Source organism: Convolutriloba macropyga, chromosome 1 (assembly GCF_964194025.1).
Source record: "Convolutriloba macropyga chromosome 1, txConMacr16.3, whole genome shotgun sequence".
Classification (NCBI taxonomy): Eukaryota; Metazoa; Xenacoelomorpha; order Acoela; family Convolutidae; genus Convolutriloba; species Convolutriloba macropyga.
Window position 1 is genome coordinate 55,149,835 of NC_134468.1, and position 23,072 is coordinate 55,172,906.

At 37.0% G+C, this 23,072-nt stretch overlaps 1 protein-coding gene across 1 annotated transcript; it reads left to right on the forward strand.

Moving 5' to 3' along the window:
- The first annotated feature begins 4,838 nt into the window (after positions 1–4,838).
- Positions 4,839–22,137, forward strand: LOC142340469 (uncharacterized). Its single transcript, XM_075391047.1, has 2 exons — positions 4,839–7,073; positions 20,502–22,137. Exons 1-2 carry the CDS (start codon positions 4,881–4,883, stop codon positions 21,906–21,908), a joined length of 3,600 nt encoding a protein of 1,199 aa, XP_075247162.1. The 5' UTR covers positions 4,839–4,880; the 3' UTR covers positions 21,909–22,137.
- The last annotated feature ends 935 nt before the right edge of the window (positions 22,138–23,072 follow it).

Here is a 23,072-nt window from a genome sequence, read left to right on the forward strand (position 1 = left end):
TTTGTTCATTCGCGTGATTAAATTTTTGGTCACACGACTTACATCACTCTCAAAAATGACTTCCTCAATCGAAATCGACTTTTATTTTAGTTCAAATAGATAAGGTCAAATGTGTGCGTGTCACTCTAAATGAAGGTTAATTGAGAGCAGCTAATAAGGGCAGCAACAATTTATACAGATTTTTAATCGAAATAAAACCTATCCGCCTTCAATGAAAATGCGATTTTTTGGTCTGTCGTTGCCGTTTTTTCGAGACTGCAGATCTACGAAACTGTTGCGGCTATTTTCTGGCAATCTGCCAGCTATGTTTTTTGATCTTTTAACTAACAAATTACCTAGATCTAAGACATTCGAAACAATTGAGTGTTCTTAATAGACAAACAGCAGTAGCAAGGCTGGTGTTGGTTAAATCTTGGACTGTTACAAACCAAAAATAATTCAGGTTGTATTCAGTCGGTCTTTTTTAAAAAAAAAAGTTCGATGTTTTTGTGTTAATTAAAAGATCAGAACAACTCAAATCAAAGCTGAATGTTGATTGGTCCAATTGGTTTCCTAAACAGTTCCAAATTAATATATCTAGTTTCTTTTCTCGAAAGATTATGGTCGTTTTGACTTCTAAAAATGTTTGATTTTCAAATGAAAAATGGCTCACTGAACCTTGCCACTATTTGTCTTTTGATTTGGTCAACTTTAGTTTAATGTCAGCAACGAATGAAGGCTTCTTCTTTCTCTTTTTTCTCAATTAAAACTTAATTTTTTCTGCGGTTTTATGCGGTAAGTTTTTGGTTTTCTGGCTATGATAATACAAGAATTCATTTTATTTTTTAGGCATTGGCCCATTTTTCACGTGTTTTTCTCGCTTTTTTCACTTCATCAGATTTTTGACGTTTCGCACATTTTCGTTTTCAATAGGATACAGTTGAACATTGAAGTCTTTAAAGGCCCCTTTCTCTCCTTTAATTGAAGTTCTTACTTTTCTCTTTAACTGTAGTTTTTACTTTGACTTTCTAGTCGGATGAAATTTCCTGGATAATGAAAGTTCTCATTGGGTTTTTTGGAGGATTAATTGAGCCAATATACTGCTTTGAGTAGATAGCTGATGGCTTTCTTTACTTTGAAAACAACTGTTTTTTTTAAAAAAAAATACTGAACTTCGCATTTTTTTCTTTTGTCTATTTGTTTCTTAGTCTTTTTAATTTCCGATCACATTTGACATTATCTTCGTCAAGTCAAGGTGCAAGTGTACAAAATCTAATTGTTTTGAAGAATTGGTTTTAATTGACTGGCTTCGACACCCGTTTTTCGCAAAAAAGTAAACTATTTTTCGATTTTTGTCTTCGACTTTTTTTTTGTAGACGTTAGACATATTATGAAAATGTACAGTTCTCAAGCGCATCCTTTGACTTGAAAAAAGAATGTTCCGAAAAATACAAGAGTTTTACTCTATTTTGCTTTTTCTCTTTTTTGTCTACTTTTTCTATCTTTATTAATGAGAGGTCGCTTACCACATTATTGGCGTTCGAGGAAGGCTCAATTAAACATATTTTTTTGGGCAAAATCTGGCTTTACGGCTTTGACTGCGTTTTCTCGCAAGTTTTAATTGAATTTTTGTTTGTTGTCTCTACTTGTTGCTCATTTTGTAACCAAATGAAGAAGAATAATAATAACAGGTCGTAGTATCCTCCTATAAAAGCATTATCTGATTATAAACAAGTTGGATGTTTTCAATTACTATCAAATGGTTTTCATGACTTTGAAATGAATTGTTTTTAAAACTATCAACCATTTTTTATTGCTGTTTTCTTTTTTTCTAATTGTTACCGAGCCTTAATTTGGAGTGGTCACATTTCTTTTCTAGCGAAGTACAAGTTATTTTGTAAATTTTCAGTTTTATCTGAGGCTATTTTGACTTGTCAATAAGTTTTTTTAAATGCACATAAAGTTTTGGCTGTAATTAATGTTTGTTGTTGTTGTTTGATTTTTGTTGTTCACCTTGACCTGCTTTCTTAATAATGGCTGATCTCATCAATCTAATGCGGATTTTTTTTTACTCCACTGAGTTATTTGCGTTGGGGCGATCTTTTTGCTCATACACATTCCTTTTTGAAAATTGGTGTTCCTCAAAAATCCAAAATTGTAGATGAGCGGGGTCGGAACTTTATGCGCGAACGCACATTACCGAGCCTCCTTGTTGGGAATTATCGGGAGCTGGTGAAGCTGCTGAGAAGTCATTAATTTATGGGAGGGTATTGAGGGCAGATTTTGCGTTCTTGGCATAAATTTTTGAATCATTGTTTGAAGTGACATACCTTTTTTTATTTCTGCGTAAGTGGATACTCTATAGGTAGCAAACGATTTGTCCCTCGGGAACTGTTGATTGATCTAAAGAGTATTTCGGTTTTATAAGGCTTTCATGCAAAATTAACCTCAATTGTTTTAAGGGTCTCACCTCTCGAGACAAAATTTCAAAGCCTAAAAATTTTATTGTTTTTACCTTTCCCTTATTGATATACTGGTCTATGATAATGGAGGAGGAGACACATAATGTCAGTCTCTCAGGGATTGTCTCGTTTATGACACCTCTTCTTGACCCGGCAGTGTAGGTCGTATTCCAGTAAATCTTCATCCCTAGCCTCAACATTAAGGATTATTGATTTCGGCAGACCTAGCCAGATACTATAAAATGGATCAATAACAAGAGATGACAGATTTCTTTATCGTTTTTGTCGTGAGTTTTTTCTCTGAACTTACTTTGAACTTACTGTTCATAAGAACGCACATCAAATTTGCGAGCAACTGCTCGGAAGCAGCTATTTGCTCTCGAAATTGAGTGATTCCAGGTTGCACGGGGGATCATTTCCTTTATTATTAAAATTTACAAATTTCAACTCTTCTAGATAAAATAGCTCATCAGCTGTTTCAACGAGCTCCATGAGTTGTTAACCATCTTCAGCAATGATGTTGTTCGTTCCTTCCATTACACTAACGTTTTTCACTTGCCTATTTTGTAGCGCTCCAAAAATTTTGGGGCAACACAAGGTGAAATGCAGCCTCCTAGACATGAAATTGTTTTCGCATTCTCAACAAACACCAAAAACTAAGGTTGAGCTAACAATACAGTCAATTTCAAATTATTCGTTATAACACTATTTCGGTATTTACGCAACATTTTTACACTCGATCTGAAGAAAGCGCAAATTCACAAACTCCTGGGTGTATGGCTACAAATTGATTGTTCATCCAAATACTCAACTGTTTTTAAATATGATTTGAATTCAGTCAAATTTTACTATTTACCTGTCATGGGGCAGCTGGCTCCAAATTTTAGCGGGATTTATTGAAAATGAATTTGATCCAAAGGAAGACATGGCTTTAGACACCTTGACTTTGAACATAACGAGTCTCTGTTACTTTCATTTGAGGCTGCAGCTGAACCAAATTTTGATGTAAGGCACTGCTAAGGAGTTCAGGAGCTGGTGAGGTAGGTTAAGAAGCTTAAAAGGAACTTTCTTGTATTGGTAGCCACTAGATTGAAGCGATATTTTCTGCAGGATTTCCAAACTTTTTCCAAGCCTGCTACAAATCTATGAGCTGGATTTTGCACCTTTTGAAATTTTTCTGGTTCTGCTTCATTCAATCCCAGTAGAACTGAATTGCAATAATCGAGTCGTCAAAATACTGCAGAGAATTAATTTTGTTCTCCAATTCAACCAGATAGCTTCGTACGATATTTAGCTTGCGTATTTTGAAGCAGCAACTGGTTTTGGATTTAGTTCATGGATTTAGTTCATGGATTTAGTGGATAAATTTTCAGAGAAATTTCAGAGTTCTTTTCAATTTGGTGTGACAAAAAAATTAGCAACTTTTACTTTTGAAAACGATTTTTTTGTTGATTAGGCTTCATTTGACTGGAAATGAGGTTTGTCATTAACGGAACCTCGATATGAAAAGTGACTAGTCTCTAGGTGACTTAAAAAACAAAAAAACTTGGAAGTTTTTCTTAAAAAAACAGCTCTCAAATAGAGTTCGAAGTTTTTTTGATAGTAAACTTCCTTATGAGACCAGAACTAGTCTTTTTATCTTTCTTTCGTCAATTAGAAACACAAAATTGATTCATTTTGTGGCGTGAAATGTAATTTTGAATTAATATTTTTATAGAAAAAATCATTATATATGATGAAAATTTTTTTAAAAAGTGAAGAAAATCATGCCATATATCCCGTGTTCACACAAAACTTCAATCCTCGATAACTCCTCGAAAAAAACGAAATTAAAAAAAAACTTTTTAATTTCGAATTCTACGCTGGACGAGCTTTGCAATGATAACACACATTTCTCTGCAATGAATATATCGATCGGTCAAAATTGTCTGAACAAAAAAAACCCATTTCAGTATATTGTTCCTCCCCCCCCCCCCCCCCACAAGTCGGGTTGGAACAACCATCCCTGTAGGTAAGATTCATTTATCTGTTATCTTCGTGTTCGGATCTATGCTAACTATTATAAATGCATAGGCTTACAGTAGTTTAACCTTCAAAGCGTTGAGAAGAAAAACTTAATGGTAACGGGATTATTGTTGAAAAGGAAAGGTAAATGAGGCCGAGCAGTTTGGTACATCTTAAGCGCTCTAATGGGTAATTTTTTTTCTACATGCGCCTCCGTAAATGGACATTAATCAGATGCTCAACTTACCAGATGTTATGAAGAATGAGAATGAAGGTTTGGAAATTACATTTCTGTCTCGAGCTCCACTTGGGCTGCCTTCTTGATGAACATTTTTGTCTGCATACCTTGAAGTCCAGTTGTTGTGTAACTGCCCACGGTGTCTTTTCAGGTTGTTATGAATAGTAGTGTAAATTGTAGCCGGATCATTTGTGAGCATGCCCGTTTCAAACATAGATGCTCTTGTCAGAGAGGCAGTTTGCGGAGAGTCTTCGTCGTCACCAGCTTCTTCATCGGATAAAAGCAGCAGTGCCTCTTCTATGGTCCAAGGGAACTCTCTCAAACGCAGACTTCCTTCAGCAGACAATTTCAACTCAGGAAACAACGGAATCAACTCTCTGCTCAGCAGTTCTCTTGATTTCGTCAAAGCTGACGCCGCCTTTGAAAACCCACTGTATGATGCGCTTGAACAGAACCCCAAAATCATACACGTCTCCAAGAACGCCCAAATGTTCAGATCCTTTTCATACTTCAGCAGAAATAATTCCTCGTCTTCCGGTAATTCTCACCCTCATCAGCAGCAGCACCCGGTAAACGGTGTCAAGAAAGAGCTGCATAACGGGAGATCACCCAACCATGTGCAAGACGATATTCCAGCTCCCAAGTTTAACTTGTTCCAGGGTCGTATCGACGTTGAATGGCGCTCCTCTTCTCTGCAAGCAGGCGGAGGTCTGCACAATCAAGGCAACACCTGTTTCTTAAACTCAGTTCTTCAGTGCTTAGCGTATACCGCACCATTGTACAACGTTTTAGTTGAAGAAAATCATAGTGGACAATCATGCAGAATCCAGAACCAAACTTGCATGTTATGTGAGATCCAGAAGACTCTAAAACGGATATTCGACCATCCGCAGAACGCAATCAGCCCCAACGGAATAGTGGGCCGGATTCGTGAAATAGGCAAATGTTTTCACCCTGGTAGACAAGAGGATGCTCACGAGTTTTTGATACACCTCTTCGACTCGATGCAGAAAGCGTGCCTGCACAACAAACCGAAACTAGATAACTATACACAGTCGACAAGTTTATTGCATCAAATTTTTGGAGGTTTTTGCAGGAGTCAAGTCATTTGTTCTAGATGCCATAACAGAAGTAACACCTACGATCCATTTTTGACCTTGTCAATTGATGTGCAACATTGCAACAGTATTAAAGACAGTCTGGCTAGATACACGAAGAAGGAGTTTCTTGGCAACGCCAATATGTACAAATGTGAAAAGTGCAAGCAAAAAGTTGACGCAACTAGAAGAGTTACTTTTCAAAGACTACCAAAAATCTTGGTGTTACACTTGAAAAGGTTCAACTATAACGGGCTCAATATGAAGCTGAGCAAGCATCTCAATTTTCCCGATAAACTGGAATTGAACAGTTTTCTGAGCGAGAGCGTGTGCAAATCAGGAGCTCAGTACAGTCTCTATGCAGTTTTAGTCCATTCGGGGTTTTCATCACACTCGGGTCACTACTACTGTTTTGTCAAATCTCCCAGTGGTGTGTGGTACAAGTGCAACGATTCACACGTGTCCAAGTGTAGTTTAAACCTGGCCTTGCAGTCGGAGGCTTACATGTTGTTTTATTCGCAGAAATCCCAACAGAACCTGAAAAATGGTATCCTGAACACATCAACGTCTTCAACGAACGAGTTGAATCAAAGTTCTGAGTCTATTCCTCTCATCAGTAATTCCTCTCCATCGCCCAAGGTCAAACCACATTCTGTGCCCAAACAAAAGTTGAGCTCTGAAAATATTCCCAATGGTTTAGCCGCGGCAACAGCCAGTTCGAATTCGAATGAGCCATCTGCTGTGACTTTTCCCAAAGTTGGTGCAAATTATAACTATCAAAATAATTATAAAGACCATAGTCCAGACAACCAGGGTGATAAGCCAAAACCTGTCGTAGAAGCAAAACCGGTGGCATCAGTGCGACCGACGTTAAGCTTCAAAATCCCTAAAAGGACTGAACTGAATGAAGCTAACGATGCGAAGAACTCCAAAATGCTTCAAAAAGCGAACGAGAATCTTCTGCAACGTTGCAGTAGTAGCACCGATGTGTCCTCTTCAATGAAACAATCTGAAACTCATTCATCGTCTAGTGATAGCTTCAGTTCTAGCTATGACAGATTACACCCTTTTGCCTCTTCTGTCAAAAGTGCCGTGGGTGGCAAGAAAGCTCTAACTGGTGAAAACCCGCCAAATGGTCATATTGATTCAAGTTTAGCTAACAGCTCGGGAGCTAATGGATTAGTCCCTTACTCCTTCGCTGATGATTCAGACGGCAGTGATAGCGACGACGAATCTGCGAGAGCAAAGGGTGACTCGGATGGACCTCCTCTGGCCAAAGTTCCGAAAACTGAGGTATTTTTCTTCATTTGTGTGGGAATTGTTTGATGTTTATTTGCTCCATTTAAGCGGTATCGACATCTGAAGGATGATCATTTTGATTCAGACCCTTAGGGTTTTTTCAGGACATCAACTTATTGGAATTAAGATTATAGCGACAGTTCTGACAGCAGTTTTAGATTAACATCTCATAATCTTAAGACCTCTGGCTTTCATGCCATTTGTTTTCAAATTTGTTTGAAATCCGAAGAAGTTAGAGCATGACTTCTGAATAACTTTGAGAACTTCTACCGTTTTTCTTCAAGTTCTGAATTATACAATTTTCAAATGCGGTCGCCTAATTGAGTTTTAAGATTAATATTGACAAAATCTCGCTACTGGCTTTCGCTTTTGCAGAATTTAGTACTCATTCAATGAGAACTGAGTATCTTTTCCTGCTATTCGTTTTTTAATTGCTCTCAAATGAAGTTTGCCGCGTTTTCATGCGGCGTTTTTATGCGATATTTCGCTTGACTGATTTTTTGTCTGACATGTCTAACTTTTCGTACTCAAAACGGGATGAACATGTAAAGCCCGGAAGGCACTAAGTTGCTGAACAGCTCGCTTATAGCCGTAGGCCTTACTAGTATATAAGTATGCGCTTCACCGAAAGTGTTGAGGAGATATCATTTAATAGTTTGAAGGGCGGTTCTTAATTTTATGAGTTGATTTACCTCAGCGCCCCCTCCCCGGCCCACTACCACTTTTCCGCCGTCCACCGTCCTCCACATGCGATTTATACCCCCATCTCATTGTATCCCTAACCCCAAACTGTTGACCCGCCCCACCCAGACGCCCACTTCGCTCACCCATGCAGGTCCTAAGGCTAACATCTATAGGCCCTGCTGGATACTACCAAGGACATTTATAATAATAATAATTTGTTTCTGCGTAATCGCAGCGGTGCAGCATTAGGCTTCAGTAGCCTGTTCTCAGCTGTCCTTTTTTTCTATTATTCCCCACATCTCAGACTGTTCATTTAGTGAGCATGCATGCTCTTTTTTGGTGACTATGGTCACTTTTTTTGCGTCTGCGACTTTCACGTGGTACAATCATTGCAGCCAACATTGGTCAGGCTATGGTCAACCTGAAGCTATGGTTAAGTAGGATCTCATCCTTACACAGATAGCTTCACGGAGAAAGGGGATCGAACTATCGATCAATGGTGTGTTAATCACACACCTTACCTCTCGGCTATCACGCCACTGTTCGCTGGTCGTTGAGAATTTGAGAACGATTTGCCCGACGTTAGTCGGTTATATCATAAATCCTTTTTATTACTAAATTTCAACTTTGACAAATTCAGCATTCCGGAGTTCTCATACAAAAATACATATGATTCGTCCACAAAGTTATTTGCAAAAGGCATTGTCTTCAAAAACGAAAAACAAATTAAAGACCTCGGTTTAATTTTTACGTCCAGCATGACTTGGAAATGTCACTTCGAAATAGCCATAAAGAAAGGATTTCAAAAACTGAATCCTTTAAGAAGAGTTATACCCCGCACCACAAAATAAACTGTCAAATGCACATTGGTGAAAACATATATTTTCTCTGTGGTCTTTTATGCGTCAAATGTCTGGAACCCAGGACCACAGTATCTTCAACGCTTGGAGAGACTGCAAAGATCTTGTTTAAAATGGATAACTTGCCTTTCAGTTTTGGGTGACAAAGAATACGTTGAGAGCCTAAATCAAAATCGCCTGTTGCCAGTCAGTTGTTTTCTAGTTCTTAACGATCTTATTCTGCTGAACAAGATTTTAGTGGGCTTAACTTCTATGAATGCCTCAAACCACTGGTCAATAACTTTTGGTTGTCCAAAGACCAGATCAAGTAAAAAATTTTCTATTGAAGCCAGAAAAACATTTCGGAAACGTTCTGAAGATAATTACTTTAATATAGTGGCCCGATTCAATAATTGTTTCTATCAACTTAACAGTTTTTCTAACTATTCACCCCACAAAAATCCATGTCAGTTTCGAAGAGAAGTGAAGAGGTTTTTGGAAGGGGAAGCAGCAATAAGATTCAAATATAAAAGTTACCCTTCAGGATGGAAAGTTTTCGAGAAATTTTAGTTACTGAAACTTGATTTCTCACCTAATCTGAGTACTACCAAGCTGGTTGTAACCAGGTTTTGTTGAATTCACTATTATTATTATTATTATTATTATTATTATTATTATTATTATTATTATTATTATTAATAATAATATTATTATAATATATATTGAGAGAAGTCATCTTTTTGCTCAATTGGCCTTACCGAACAATTTGTCACGTTTTTTCAAGCATACAGACTTAGACTTTGTTTCATGATTATTTCAAAAATTTAATGCTTTTTTGACTTTTCATCGATTTCATCCATTTTCAGCTCTTCAGGGTTTAATGTTCTAGCAATTCGGTTTTTTTTGAGAAAAGCTTTTCATGAAAATGCATTTTTGAAAATTTGAAGAATCGTTTTTGTCAGTAGTGAAATTAACAAATAACATTTTTGAGTTGTATGTTTTACTTTTATTCTTGTGAACGGATTTTTAAAATCAATTGTAGGATACTTGCAAAATGTGAGTTTGTATTTTTATACTTCAAGTAGTTTGATAGATAATTTTTACTGATTCTTGGGATTACTGTGAAGGTTTTAAATGCTGATCTGAAAAGCGTACGAAAAGATGTATGCGTTAATGTTGTAGAAATAGGTATCGTTTTAAAAATAGACCCTATACTAATTGTTCCGACCCACTATTGGGGGGAGGGGGGGGGAGGAACTATATACTCAACTGGGTTTTTTGTTCAGTCAGTTTTTGCTGATTGATACATTCGTCGTTCAGAACTGTGAGTAGTAAAATTGGAATCTTGTCAAGCGTAGAATTTCAAAAAGTTTTTTTTTTGAATTTTGGTTTTTGCGAGGAGTTAAGGAGGTCTAACGATTTGTGAACGTTAGCCTAACTTCCGTTGTTTTGTTCACATTTTTCACAATTTTTGCTAAAAATTTGAGCAACTTTTGAATATCATAAAATTGTTAACGATAGTCTTATTGATTTCTCTTTTAAGATAGAAGCGAGCTGGTGAATTGTCTGAACCAACTTTTTTTGGCAAACAATTTAAGCTAAATTTTTGAAAATACAGCTTTCTTTTTTTCCATAAAAATTGGGATCAAATATGCCTATTTGGCCAACTTTGTCCGGAGGTGCGGCCAGAAAAACTAAGATATGGGCTAATTGTACCTCTGGTTCCTAAGAAAGTTATCGCTCATTTTAACCTATATTTGAAAAAAATGCATCGGTTTTTTTTATACTAAGGTTTAGAACATACTCGTTTTTTAACAGCCGCGTGACTATTGCAAGGCCAGTTTTGGTCTCTTTGTTGATTTCTTCAATTAAAAGGAGTCAGATTTTATTTATGTTTTGCATTGTTTTCATCCGAATTACAAGGTGTTTTCATTTAATAGTTTATTTTAATGAAAGGTCCCTTGTTGTTCCAATAAGGTCCAAAAGGCAATTTTGTGTTTTATAAGAAAAGCTCTTGTCTTTTATGGCTCCGACAAAATTTCCTCAAAATTTTTTGCAATTAGCCAGCATTTGATGTTCTTTTTGAAGTCGTATGACCAAATCTGGATAGTTAAATGTATATTTGGGTATCTACGGAGCTAGTAAAGAAATTTTCCAAGACTTTCGGTTGATAAATAATTGTCTTTCGGTAACATAACTCGATAAGTATCCATAATTCATTATTTAGTTTTTGATACAATGTTTTCTCTTGGAGAAAATAGCTAGTTCGGTAACATTTGGAACATTTTTAAATGTAGAACCAGCGAGGCAAGAGCAGTTTTGGTCTTGTTGTGAAAAATAATAGTTTCAGCGACAAGCGTATGTTTTTGTGGCTTCAACGCCAATTGCATAAAGTCATTCGTGAATGTTTGAGTTCTGCCTGCAAGTTAGACTGTTCACTATTTTTTTTTGGAAAGCATAATATTTTTAAAAAGGTATTTGTATTCTGAGGTTTGCCGCTTTCAATCTTATTTCTGCAACTTTTGCCATAGTCTCAGTAAAGAGAGGGGTCGTTTTTTTTTCAAGTGAATTATAATTTAGTCTTCATTGCCTTTTATTTAAATTACGGGCTTTTGGCGTTGATACTACGTTGGCTTTGGAGTTTTCATGATAAATTTTTGAGGTTCTTTTTTGCTGTCTTGTCCGATCATCATCTTAATAGCACATTAATGACAAGTCGTGTATCACATGTTGATGGCGTTGGAAAAAGTAATTTGGTTTAGTTCACTTTTTATCTGATGCTATTTTTAAACATTTTTAGTCGTCAGTAATGCTTGTTGTGATTTTGTTGTTTGTGTTGTCTCTTACTCTCCTAATGGGAGGTATAATGGGCTCTCTAATGAGTTTTGTTTCATTTGTATAACGGTTAGAGCTTAAAGTGATTTTTGAACGGTTACACCAATTTTTGAACAACCAGTGATTAAAGTTTTTTTTTATCTTTTCCTTATTTGGTAGACATTTAAGTCAAAAGCGTGGTTGAACCGGTGTAACGTTTCTGACGTAACGTGAGCACCGAGACCAAGAAGTAAACTTTGAAATGAAATTGTGTAACCAAGAGGCGTAACACAACGGCAGATAACAGGGCCACCGAGTAAATAGAAAATTTTATGAGAGAAAAGTTTGAAACAATCCAATTTGGCATTTTTGCAACATTTGCAGAACATTTTTGATTTGACGCCATGTCTACTAAGTCATGTTAAAGATCATACGCAGCCACTCTTTTTATATTAAATTCCGGTTTTATGATGCCTGTGCTGCCTTAAAGCGGCTTGAATATAACTGAAATCATTAAAAACTACAAGAAATTTTTTACAAAAAGTTTGGAGAAGAGTAATTCACCCCGAATTCATTGTTGTGGACTTTTTATGTATGTATGACTTTTTAAAATTTTTTTGTGCCTCAGAACAGGTAGCAGATAGTAAAATTTAATCGTGAACTCCTATAGGGGGATGCGTTTTAACTGAGAGCTCTAAGGACAATGTTATTTAAAAAACGAGGAAGCATTAATTTTCTAAGAAAAATTCGAAAAGGTTAAATTTTTCAGAATGATTGGAAATATTCCTGCATAAGTATTGGAGCGTTCAATTTCTTTGGGTTTTAGAGAACTGTCTGCATTGATTCAAATGATGATATGTATGATAACTCTCTTCTTAGGTTGCTTATACTTTTCTATCTTTTTAGAAGCGGCTATGTAGGTGCTAGTGCCAAGTGCTATATTGTATGAAGGCAGTTATCGTTGCAATATCCTTTCTAATAAAGGCTTTTAATTGCAAGTTTTTGCTAAGTGCTATTCGGAGCGCGGGTTCGGTAAAAACGCTCTTTTTCTGCTACAAGTTTTTATTCAAGTATTTTCTGGTAAGCAATTGAACTCTACTGAGCAGAATCGTCCGTCTGAGTTGCAATATAATAAATGCGTGCTGTTTAAATTTAGAAGTCTTTTTCAACCAGTAAAAATTCGGCATCATCATATTACGGCTCTTTAGAAATAGCGGAGGCGATGGGTTTCGAACCTTTAATCTTATGATTATAAACAGGGTTGCCTAGTGTGCTGTGCCAATTGGGTCTTGATTAGTGGTGTTGTCAAAGTCAAGGGAGTTACTAAGCTAATTAAGTATAAATATAAAGCAACATCAATAGTGGTTTGTTCTAAGTTTTGATTGAGTAATCCAGATCAAAAATGCTGAAAGTTTACTTTCTGTTTGCTCTTATTTGTCCTCTTGTTTTTTCATCTGATGTATGTGGAGAAAATGAGCTGGGAAACGCGACTGCTGTATATTGTGAAAAAACCATTCAACAATAATATGATTTAAAGGAAGTTATTATTCGGTCAAATTACTCTCGAAACGTAGATAGATATTTTATGTGAAAAAATAGATAGATATTTTACTGCTGTATCTATCTATTTTTTCTATCTACTTATCTATCTACTTTTTAGAAAAAAGTAGATAGATATTTTACTGCTGTGAAAAGAATACTACATTCCGCGTTGGCCAAGTTGATGTGAGTTTCGTGCCATATCGGAGCCATATTTGTCCAGTTGGTGATGGTGGGATTGAAGATTTTTGTTCTCGATACTGTTCAAGTTTTGCAATGAAGTTGGTGTTGGTCGTGGCAGGCATAGTACGCATGTAGTAGAAAAATAAAGGGTGTAAAAATAATTTGTGCAGTATAAAAATAATTAGATGTATTGGTTCCTCTCTCGTGTCAGGTTCATCCTGAAGGCGCGTGTTCGTCCCCTGCTTACATCTTCAAGTTTTCGTCCATCTTCACTCCTCTTGAGGATGAACACACGCCGTGTAATTAGGTCCAGGTTATGGGGTTGCCTTGGCCAGATGTATTCAACAATGTAGTAGCTTGAATGAATTGGGTTTTCCGATGCTACAATTTTTTGTTAGTAGTGCCATTGTGTGGTTTAAATTGAAGGGAAGAGGGGGATCTGCTGCGTAGAGAACAGGCATGATGAAGATGATAGTGACTGAATTTTAGATTAAGTTTGTTGGGAAGTGCGTTTTGTGACTTTGACTGATGTGGATCAACAAAGAGATTTATATGAGTTATTAGGTGTAGTTGCTTGTTTCCTCTTAGGGGTTCATTTACACTTTTCCTAGATTAATGTAGTGATCTGTCATGTGTGACAGCACCATTTGCTCCACAGTGTGAGGGGAGTGAAGTAATTCCCTCGGCATGGCAGTAAATGGCAATCACTAATGGAGTTTTCGGAAGTAATTCCCCCGGCATGCCAATAAATGAGTCATTAATGGAGTTTTTGGAGGAAAGTATATTGAGAACAGTGTGATTGACTGCTCTATTGATAAAGTTATTAAGAATGCGTTTACTGCGAAGAGCGCAAACTTTAATAGCGGCGTTATTCATCGACTGTTGGATATTTGATCGAACCTTGGCAAAAACGAATAATTGCAATAACGAAGAGACGGGATATTCTATTTTATCAAAGTATGGACACTAAAAGGTTCGTTAATTACTAATAACAATTTAGGATTTGATAGGCTAGCATTAATATTTTTTTATAATTTTAAGCAGAATTATCGTGTTTCGAACGACACGAGGCAGACAAGATTTGCTAATCGAAATGAACGAGTTCAAACAGCAGTACTACGATCGGAAAAAATTAATAAGTCTCGGATGGAAAAAAGCGGAGACAGTCGATGGGCGGGGTATTAATAGTTGGAACTCTTTAAAGAATAAGTTAACTGTAGAAGGCAAAGGGGGACTGGTTGGAGAGAATGTTTGGCCGAAGGTACCATTGGCAATAAATGAAGAAATTGTGAGATTACAAGAAAGTTTAATAGAAGGGTTCCGGGGCTGTAGAGATTAGGGCGATGTGTATAATTATGTTAGTAATTTAAAGTTGGTGAATGGTGATGGCAGGTTGTGTCAAGAAGTTGGATCGTATGCTGGTTTGTGTAATTCAATAGGGTGGACGTTTTGTGTGGATTGTTTGATGAGTGGTGTTTTGCCTGATAGTTTTACTGGTGTAAGGAGAGATGCAACGGTACAATGGAATGAGTGGTGGACGGCGGCACCTGTTGAAATTGGGGGGTGGGGGGATAATAGTGTTTCAAAAACGCCGTGTGGGGAAAAATTGTTTCTGATTTGTGGAAGTTCTCAGACATCAAGGGATTTTAATAATGTTATGGGTACTCCGCAATATTTTATGGATTTAAGTGCGAGGGGTCCTTCTGCAAATGGTTTGGGAAAGGATGTTTGGTTTTTCATTCCGACGAAAGATAATGTGTTGTGCCAGCCTTCGTTTTGTGCGCATGCTTTTTTAACGTTTACAAGAGGTTTGTCGTTAGTGACTGGCTTGGAGGCGCGTGATCAGTCGAATCAAGTTGTGGTCGATCGGACTTTGGATTCGTTTGCTTATGGTGTGCGTAAGGGGTGCTGAAAATAATTGGATTATCAAATAAAAATAAAAAGGCAGTGTTAGACTGGGCGAAAGAAAGAAGCATCAACTGGTGGTGCTAGTGATGTGACTGAGCATGTGCAGAGTTTCGCTAATACTGGTATAATTTTCAAAACAAATAACAAGCGAGGTAATCGAAGAAAATGGGGTGGGACATGGGAAACGAAAACGCAGTCGAACGACAGCAAGAATATCGTGTATTCGTTTCTTCCTCCAAAGGATCCTTCAATGGTATAAGTAAGTTGCTCAACGTTTAATTATTAATTTTTTAAGGGTGGGAACTATACTGCCAGGTTTTTTTGTTTATTTTTTGAGAGTTTGTTAATTTGAGTCCGCGCCCTTTCATGTTGAAAGGACTGTTTTTGTTGGTGCTGAGCAATCGGTAAGGGTCCTGTCAGTGTTAGTTTGGTTTTCTTCTGAAGAAAAAAGATGTTTCGTGAGTTTTTGGCCGTTGTTTTGCAGAGTCGTATGTATTGTAAGCAATTTATATTTTGACTTTCAATCGCGTGCCCTTCGAAGTGATAAAAGGTTCGGATGTTAAATTTTGTTGCTAATGGTTGGAAATAGTTTGGTTAATAATAGTTTGCTATTTTAGGGGTGCTTGCTCATTTTGCTTGGATTTCTAGATACGGCGATGCGTGCTCTCAATAGTCCTTCAAATTCAGGCCAGTTTTCGTTTGGTAGTCCTGAGAATCTTTTCAGATGTACGTCAGGCGGACTTGGATCTGTCATTTTCTTTTAATCAGTTCGTTAATGAAGTATTTTTGTGGAACGAGCAATTTGTGCGCTTCTCCAATTTAGCTATGTCACAGAGTTTGCAGTTTCGGCTATTTGGTTGGTCTCTGTTGTTCTTCGCTGCAAGTTTTTGACTTACTTTTCTGTCAATTGTTTCGTCGTTGAAAAATACGAACGGGTTTCTAGGTTGATAGCCTTCCAACAGAGTCATAGAAGTATTGCTGTGGCTTACGTTGTATTTTCTCTTTGCTAGCAGAACAAATAGGTTGAGTGCTCATAAAATTTTGAATGGGTAAAGTTGGTTTGTGCTTGTGGTGTGGTTAATTTCTCGATTTCGATAATTTTGAAAGAAATTGTTAAGTTCCGAGTTTTTTGTTAAACGGATCCGTTTGATATCGGTTTGATTGTCTTCTTGTGCTATAATATGAAGACCTAATTCCAGTGTTTGTTTTTCTAATGATTCGAAGATTGTAAGTTTCTCCGTTTATGGCTAATTCCTTGAGTTGCAAATTTTTACTCTTTCTTTTTAACAGAAGTAAGCGTTCAACATCTCTGTCGCCATATGATAACTCTCTTCTTAGGTTGCTTATACTTTTCTATCTTTTTAGAAGCGGCTATGTAGGTGCTAGTGCCAAGTGCTATATTGTATGAAGGCAGTTATCGTTGCAATATCCTTTCTAATAAAGGCTTTTAATTGCAAGTTTTTGCTAAGTGCTATTCGGAGCGCGGGTTCGGTAAAAACGCTCTTTTTCTGCTACAAGTTTTTATTCAAGTATTCTGGTAAGCAATTGAACTGTACTGAGCAGAATCGTCTGTCTGAGTTGCAGTATAATAAATGCGTGCTGTATAAATTTAGAAGTCTTTTTCAACCAATCAAAATTCGGCATCATCATATTACGGCTCTTTAGAAAAAGCGGAGGCGATGGGTTTCAAACCTTTAATCTTATGATTATAAACAGGGTTGCCTATTGTGCTGTGCCAATAGGGTCTTGATTAGTGGTGTTGTCGGGGTCAAGGGATTTGCTAAGCTAATTAAGTATAAATATAAAGCAACATCAATATTTGTTTGTTCTAAGTTTTGATTGAGTATTCCAGATCAAAAATGCTGAAAGTTTACTTTCTGTTTGCTCTTATTTGTCCTCTTGTTTTTTCATCTGATGTATGTGAAGAAATTGAGCTGGGGAACGCGACTGCTGTATATTGTGAAAAGAATTCTGCATTCCGCGCTGGCCAAGTTGATGTGATTATATATATATATATATATATATATATATATATATATATATATATCCCCCAAACTCAGGAAATTGTTTGTTGTTTGGTTTTTCGTGCATCTCTTAGAATAAATACTAAAGGTTGATAACTTACATAAACAATTTTTTATGGCTGTCATATTAACTTTCACAAATCTCACAAAATAAAAACCATTCAACAATAATATGATTTAAAGGAACTTATTATTCGGTCAAATTACTCTCGAAGCGTAGATAGATATTTTAATGGGAAACCTAGTTCGCCCAGTTCATACCTAGGCGGACAAAGACCTAATCTATTTCTATCTAGTGAATAAACCAAAAGCTCTTGATTTAAATTTGACAAAGTTCAACTATCAAAAATATTTCGTTTAGTACTAAATAGCCGCTGTCTTTTTTTAGTAAAAACTCAGATTGTTTTAATCCGCCAGTAATTTGAGCTGACAACTGTATTGTGATCTTTGTTAGAATAACTCTAAATGGAAGGAAGGAACTAACTGTTGAGACACAGGTGCATTAGTCTTGTTTTTATCTGGGGCAGCTTAAGAATTCGACCAAAAACGTTGATTTCTTGATTTGGTTTTAGTTTTTATGTCTTTAATTTGAGATGAAACACGGTTACATGAGTCAGCGTAGTATATGTCATCTTAGTCACAGGAGGGACTTAGTGTTGACACGAGAGGGCTTGGTTCCGAGTTCTTGGCACAAGGAACGAGGAGACTAAGATTTATGTTCTTTTCTGTTTAATTGCTCTCGAACGAAGTTTGAAGCAATTATTGTACACCATTTCGTCGTTTTAATGCAAAATTTTTGATTGATCGTTTTTTGTTCAACATTCGTTTGATTTAACTTCTCGAGTGACATCTTCACGCTTGACTTTCTGATATTTTCGAGTGATTTAAATTGCACGCATTGGAGTTTAAGTCTGTTAATTCTCTCATCCGAAAGGTCGCGGGATCGAACCCCTCCTTTGCACCGTAAAATTTTCTCTAGGCTATTTCTCTTTCTAAATTGTCTGCCTCGCCAGTCGTTCGAGAGGAACTCGTCCAATGTTTGTCGGTTTGTGTAAAGAATCGAAATGGTGAAAAATAGTTATACATATTTTAATAATTGCGGAAGGAACTTAAACAAATGCGCGGTAAAAGCTGTTAGATTCCTTAGTTCAAAAATAATTAACGATTGAGCTAGCTACCAAATTCTTAGTGCCAAAATGGTTTTCCCTTGATCCTCTAATATCTTAGCGTTTTTAAATGCTCTTCGGGTTAATTTTTGTTTCATCTCTAGATACCACGTAAAATTTGGTTACTAATGAAGTTCCTTGAGTGTTTTTGGTCTTTTTTTAAATAAAATGAAGTTTTGTTTTATTTCGCCTTTTTAGTTGTTAATTTTTTGTATGCCGTTTTCTTTGTAATTGAATGTAAATGATGTTGTAACAAGGTGCTCTATTATTATTTTTGAGACATTGCAACAAGCTGATATTCTGAAAGGATATCAGATTTTTATTTTTTTTTGTCTTCGACTGTTCTTGGTATATCTTCAATGATCTTTGTGCTCGGTGCTACTAATTCGGAGCTCGCGGAGAATTGTCGGGCTGTAATCTATGTAAAATGTACTTCGAGTCGATTCTGAAGTTTTCAGCGCACATTTTTCAATGACTTCTACCACTCCGGAGATTAAAATTGTGCGTCATTTGTGCTCGTTGGCATTGTTTTTTGGTCATTCGTGATTGATTTTTTGGGTATTAACGTTTTAACTCTCGAAAAATGACTGGTGAGCTCTTTCATTGATTCCGAAAGGAAAATGTAAGCTCTAATTGAAGTAGAGGTCACACGAACAAGATTGATATAAATTTCTATTTCTTAAATGACCTGTTTGAAATTGGATTGGGAAATACAAATAGTGTTTGAAATCCACTTTTCATTTATCAGCTCTATTTATCTTCTGTCTAAGTGGTCGTTTTAAGCTATTTTTCTCAACAGTCGCACAGACGGTAGACTTTTGCTGCTTTTAGCTGTTTTTGCTATGTTGGTTACCTTATTGTGTTGTTAGATTATTGTTAATGGCTGTCAAACCAAGTTTGTAGTAATTATATTATTGATGTGGTCCTTTTAATGCGATTTTTTGCTTGACCAATTTTTCTTCTGACCGAATTCACTTTTCGTCCTGAAAAACGGGATAAACAGGTAGCGCTCGGAGGGTATTAAAAGGCTGAACTAGTCTCTAAGTATGCGATTCACCGAAACTGTTCTGAGGAGACAATTTAGGGTGGAAGTGGGCGATTCTTAGTCTTAAAAATTTGACCTGCTCAGTCAACCCCCGACACCCCCCCGTGTACCCTGCTCCAACATAGCGATTTGGACCCCCTTTTCATCAAGCTCTCCCACAACGCTACCCCCCGCCCCCCCATATTGCATGACACCCCCCCATTGCGAAATCCCCCACTCCGCTCACACCAACCTAATGCTAGCATCCCTAAGACGCAGTGGGCTACTACCGAAGCCAACCACTCTGTTAGTCGATTATTTTTTTCGCTTTCAATTTTTTTTACTGGTTATAATGGTATATAATTATATAATAACCCCCCCCCCCCCAACTGAAGCAGGCTGCATAGTTAGAGCTCCCACTAGTCGTTCGAGAGCAATATTTCTGACGTTAGTCGGTTATGTTGTTTTCGATGCAGTTGCTTTTCAAGAAACTAAAAAATTTGAGTAACTTTCGTGAAGTTAACATAGAATAGCTCCGTTTCTTTCATACTAATCAGTTTGGTTTATTAAAGAGCTCGGTAGTCTTTTGCTATAAAGTTTTTAATAGTATTTTTTCATTTAGGAAACTTTGATGTTTGGTGCACATTTGTGCATCTAGGTCATAAAAATTTATTTATGATTAAAATAGAAGCCTTGATAATTTTTAGATACTTTTTGGCTCAAAATAATTTGTAGCAATTGTCTTAGTCCTGTTGGTATTTTACTAACAATTAATAGTTGTTTAAGATTTTTTAAATTCCGATTTTCTGCAGTGCCAGAAGTTGACTTCTCTGAACTGTCGGCATTTTCAAACTTCCAGGGTGCGTGTCACAAGGTTATGAGACTCTGCAGAAGTCATCACTGCAAAATTCTGGCTTAAAATCTAACAGCTACGCGGTTCTGGATAAATATCAGAATTTCTCATAAGCTATACGTCAAATAACCTATACTTAAATGCCTATTGATAGTTAGTTTGTACTGCCTCGAAAATCATAATCTTTGTACTGGTTGAAGAAGTCAGGATTAAATTTATTTAGTTATGCTCAAAAATCAAGTTAATTGGCACGTAGAAAACTGCTTCCAGTTATATCTCATTGTTTTGATATAATATAGTGTAAATTTTCATGTTAAAATTGGAAAAATACAGCATATTTTGTTGATAGCAATATAGAAAAGTTTGTTCTTTGATCACTCTTATTCAGGTGCCACCAAAACTCACAAGCCAGCTGACCAATGATGAAAACTCATCGTCAATATCTTCAAATCTCAGTTTCTTCACAAGTAGTAGTGGTAGTAACTCGGAGAACAATCTCTGTGCCAAATCACAAGCTGGCAAGGAATCCGCGGAAACAACTACCGTAACTGCTATCGACGCAAATTACCAAAGTGCAGATAAGCTGCCTCAAGATGTAGTGAAACAGCGGAAGGAAGTTGTTAGTATATCTTTGCCTTGTTCTCCTCGTCTTCAAGACAACGCCCGAACTACGCGGAACAATTTCGACTTTGTTAATGGGAAAGAGCTTCTATCAACAGATAAGAAGTCGTCTCAAGACGAGGAGTGCAAAGAGGGAACGTTAACAGTTTCCACCAATTGCAGTATGTTTGAAGAGACTATGAGCGATATAAACGGGGATGCTCGAAGCCCGTCTGTGTCCTCAAATGACTCCAAAAGCTCAATGGGCTCTACAAAGAAAATTTCACATCTGCAGAAGCTCAAAGAAAAAGTTAAGAGTGTCAAACAGAAGATCAAATCAAACAAACCTGTCGCTTCAACGTTTCGGAGAAACCCTTCGACTGTTAAAAGTGCAACAAAAATTTGTTCCTCTGAAGATGAAAACGCCTCCACTGCTAGGGAAAGTCCCAGACAAGATGTGGCAACTAGTCCTCATGTCGATCACAACTACGTAACCAGGTCCTTTAACGGTGTTCCGACATCTATCAACAATAAAACAGACTCCACATTTCAGACTCCAAAGCATGAAGTCAATGGGACTCGAAAACAAAATGTAGCTAATGAGAATGCTTCCTCCGGTGGGTGGAATGAGAGATCAAAGGCGAGTCATGCGAATAACCAACAGCAACCACGGACACCTTCGCAGCCTGTGTGTGTACCCCGTAAAGGACTGGTGACCTATGGTCAGTTCAGCGCCACAAATACGAACTCTGCTGGGGTGGGTAGTCAAAGTGTAGACGTGATTGACAGACTGAACCAGCAAACAGTCACCAAGTCATGGAATGGCGACTCATCACTTGATAGCAGTAAAAGGTTCTTCACATACGCCAACAACAACAACAGTTATGACAGTTATCACAATAAGTCAAGACAGTACGATGAAATTGATTCGGAGCTTGACCGAGGACACGCTCGGAAAAGAAAAAGTCATGACCCTTATGGTCATAGCTATGGACATGATAATGGCTACTCCAATGGTGGAGGAGGACACTACAAGGGGTACAACAACAATAACTATTGGTACGGTAAACCCGAGCAAAGACACGTGAATAAATTCCAGTATTTCCATGAGAACAGAGGGAAAAGTATGGGATATTACGGGGACAGCTTCAGCAACCGGTACAGAGGACGAGGAGCAAACCAACACTACCGCTAGTTATGAAAACTTATTATTGTTTATTAATTGTTTCTTAACAAAACTGTCTGTTTCAATCGGTTTTCGCAGATCTTCAATGTTTGTGCTCAAAAGTAATATTAGGAGATATAAATTGTTGCTGATATTATGAAGTGCGTTTGATGAAAATGCCACCCTTAAAAATCTTGAAATGTATCTCGAAATTACATTTTGTCAAAGTTGGGAATGTTAATTAAATGTTCCAGAAATATTTTTGTGATTTTATTGGAGACAGGAACCCTTTTGGAAAAGGCGGTAGTAGTTGTATCTGTTCTCACTTGAAGATTTGATATGGTGATTTTTTATTGGAACATTATTGTTGAAAACAGTGAGTGCGATCAAATTATTACTCCGGCCTCCTGAAATGAGAGGAATGGTGTACGACCTGCTTTTGTTTGGTCCTTTTTATCCCTCCAAATTTTAAAAAGTTAGTATTAAGAGTTCTTCTCTGTTTTATCAACCCTTCTGAACTCCTGGGTAGGATCAGTCGTCTTTGGATCATCTGAACTCCTTGAAGCCCTAATTGGGCACTTAATTGGACGAATCTTTGACTCGTTCTGGGAATTTCATTGTCATTTCCTTCTCTTCGGCTCTAACCGGGAACTTATTAAGTGCATGTTTGACTCGAACCAGGAATATTACGTACTCTTTTTTTGTTACTCTTCAGCCCTAACCGGGCACTTGTTAATCGAGGTTTTCAGAACTGTTCGGGCAACCCCATACTGTTCAGGCAACGCATTGCATCAGTATGAATTTAAACCCAAAGAATTATGAGCCCTAACTGGGCTTTTTTTTGCAAAATACATCCCAAATTAAATATTAAACCATTTAAAGTAAGACAAATGAAAACATGACAATATAAGTTATTTTTCGTCAACTGCTGCGTAAAAATACTTCATATGAAAAAGAAGTCTAAAATCCGATGAGGGTACTTGTATGTCTGGGTGAAGACCGTACTTGCTTAAATGCTTTTTGGAATTTAACTTTTTATGTGTGATGAAGGGAAATCGCAGCTCTCTCGGTACATCTCTATAGCATTGATTCGTTTGTTTAAAAACGCTCATCCATTTTCCATTCAATCATTTCGATGAGACCCACATTGAATTAATCAAACGTTAAGAGCTTTATCATGTAGTACATTTCATC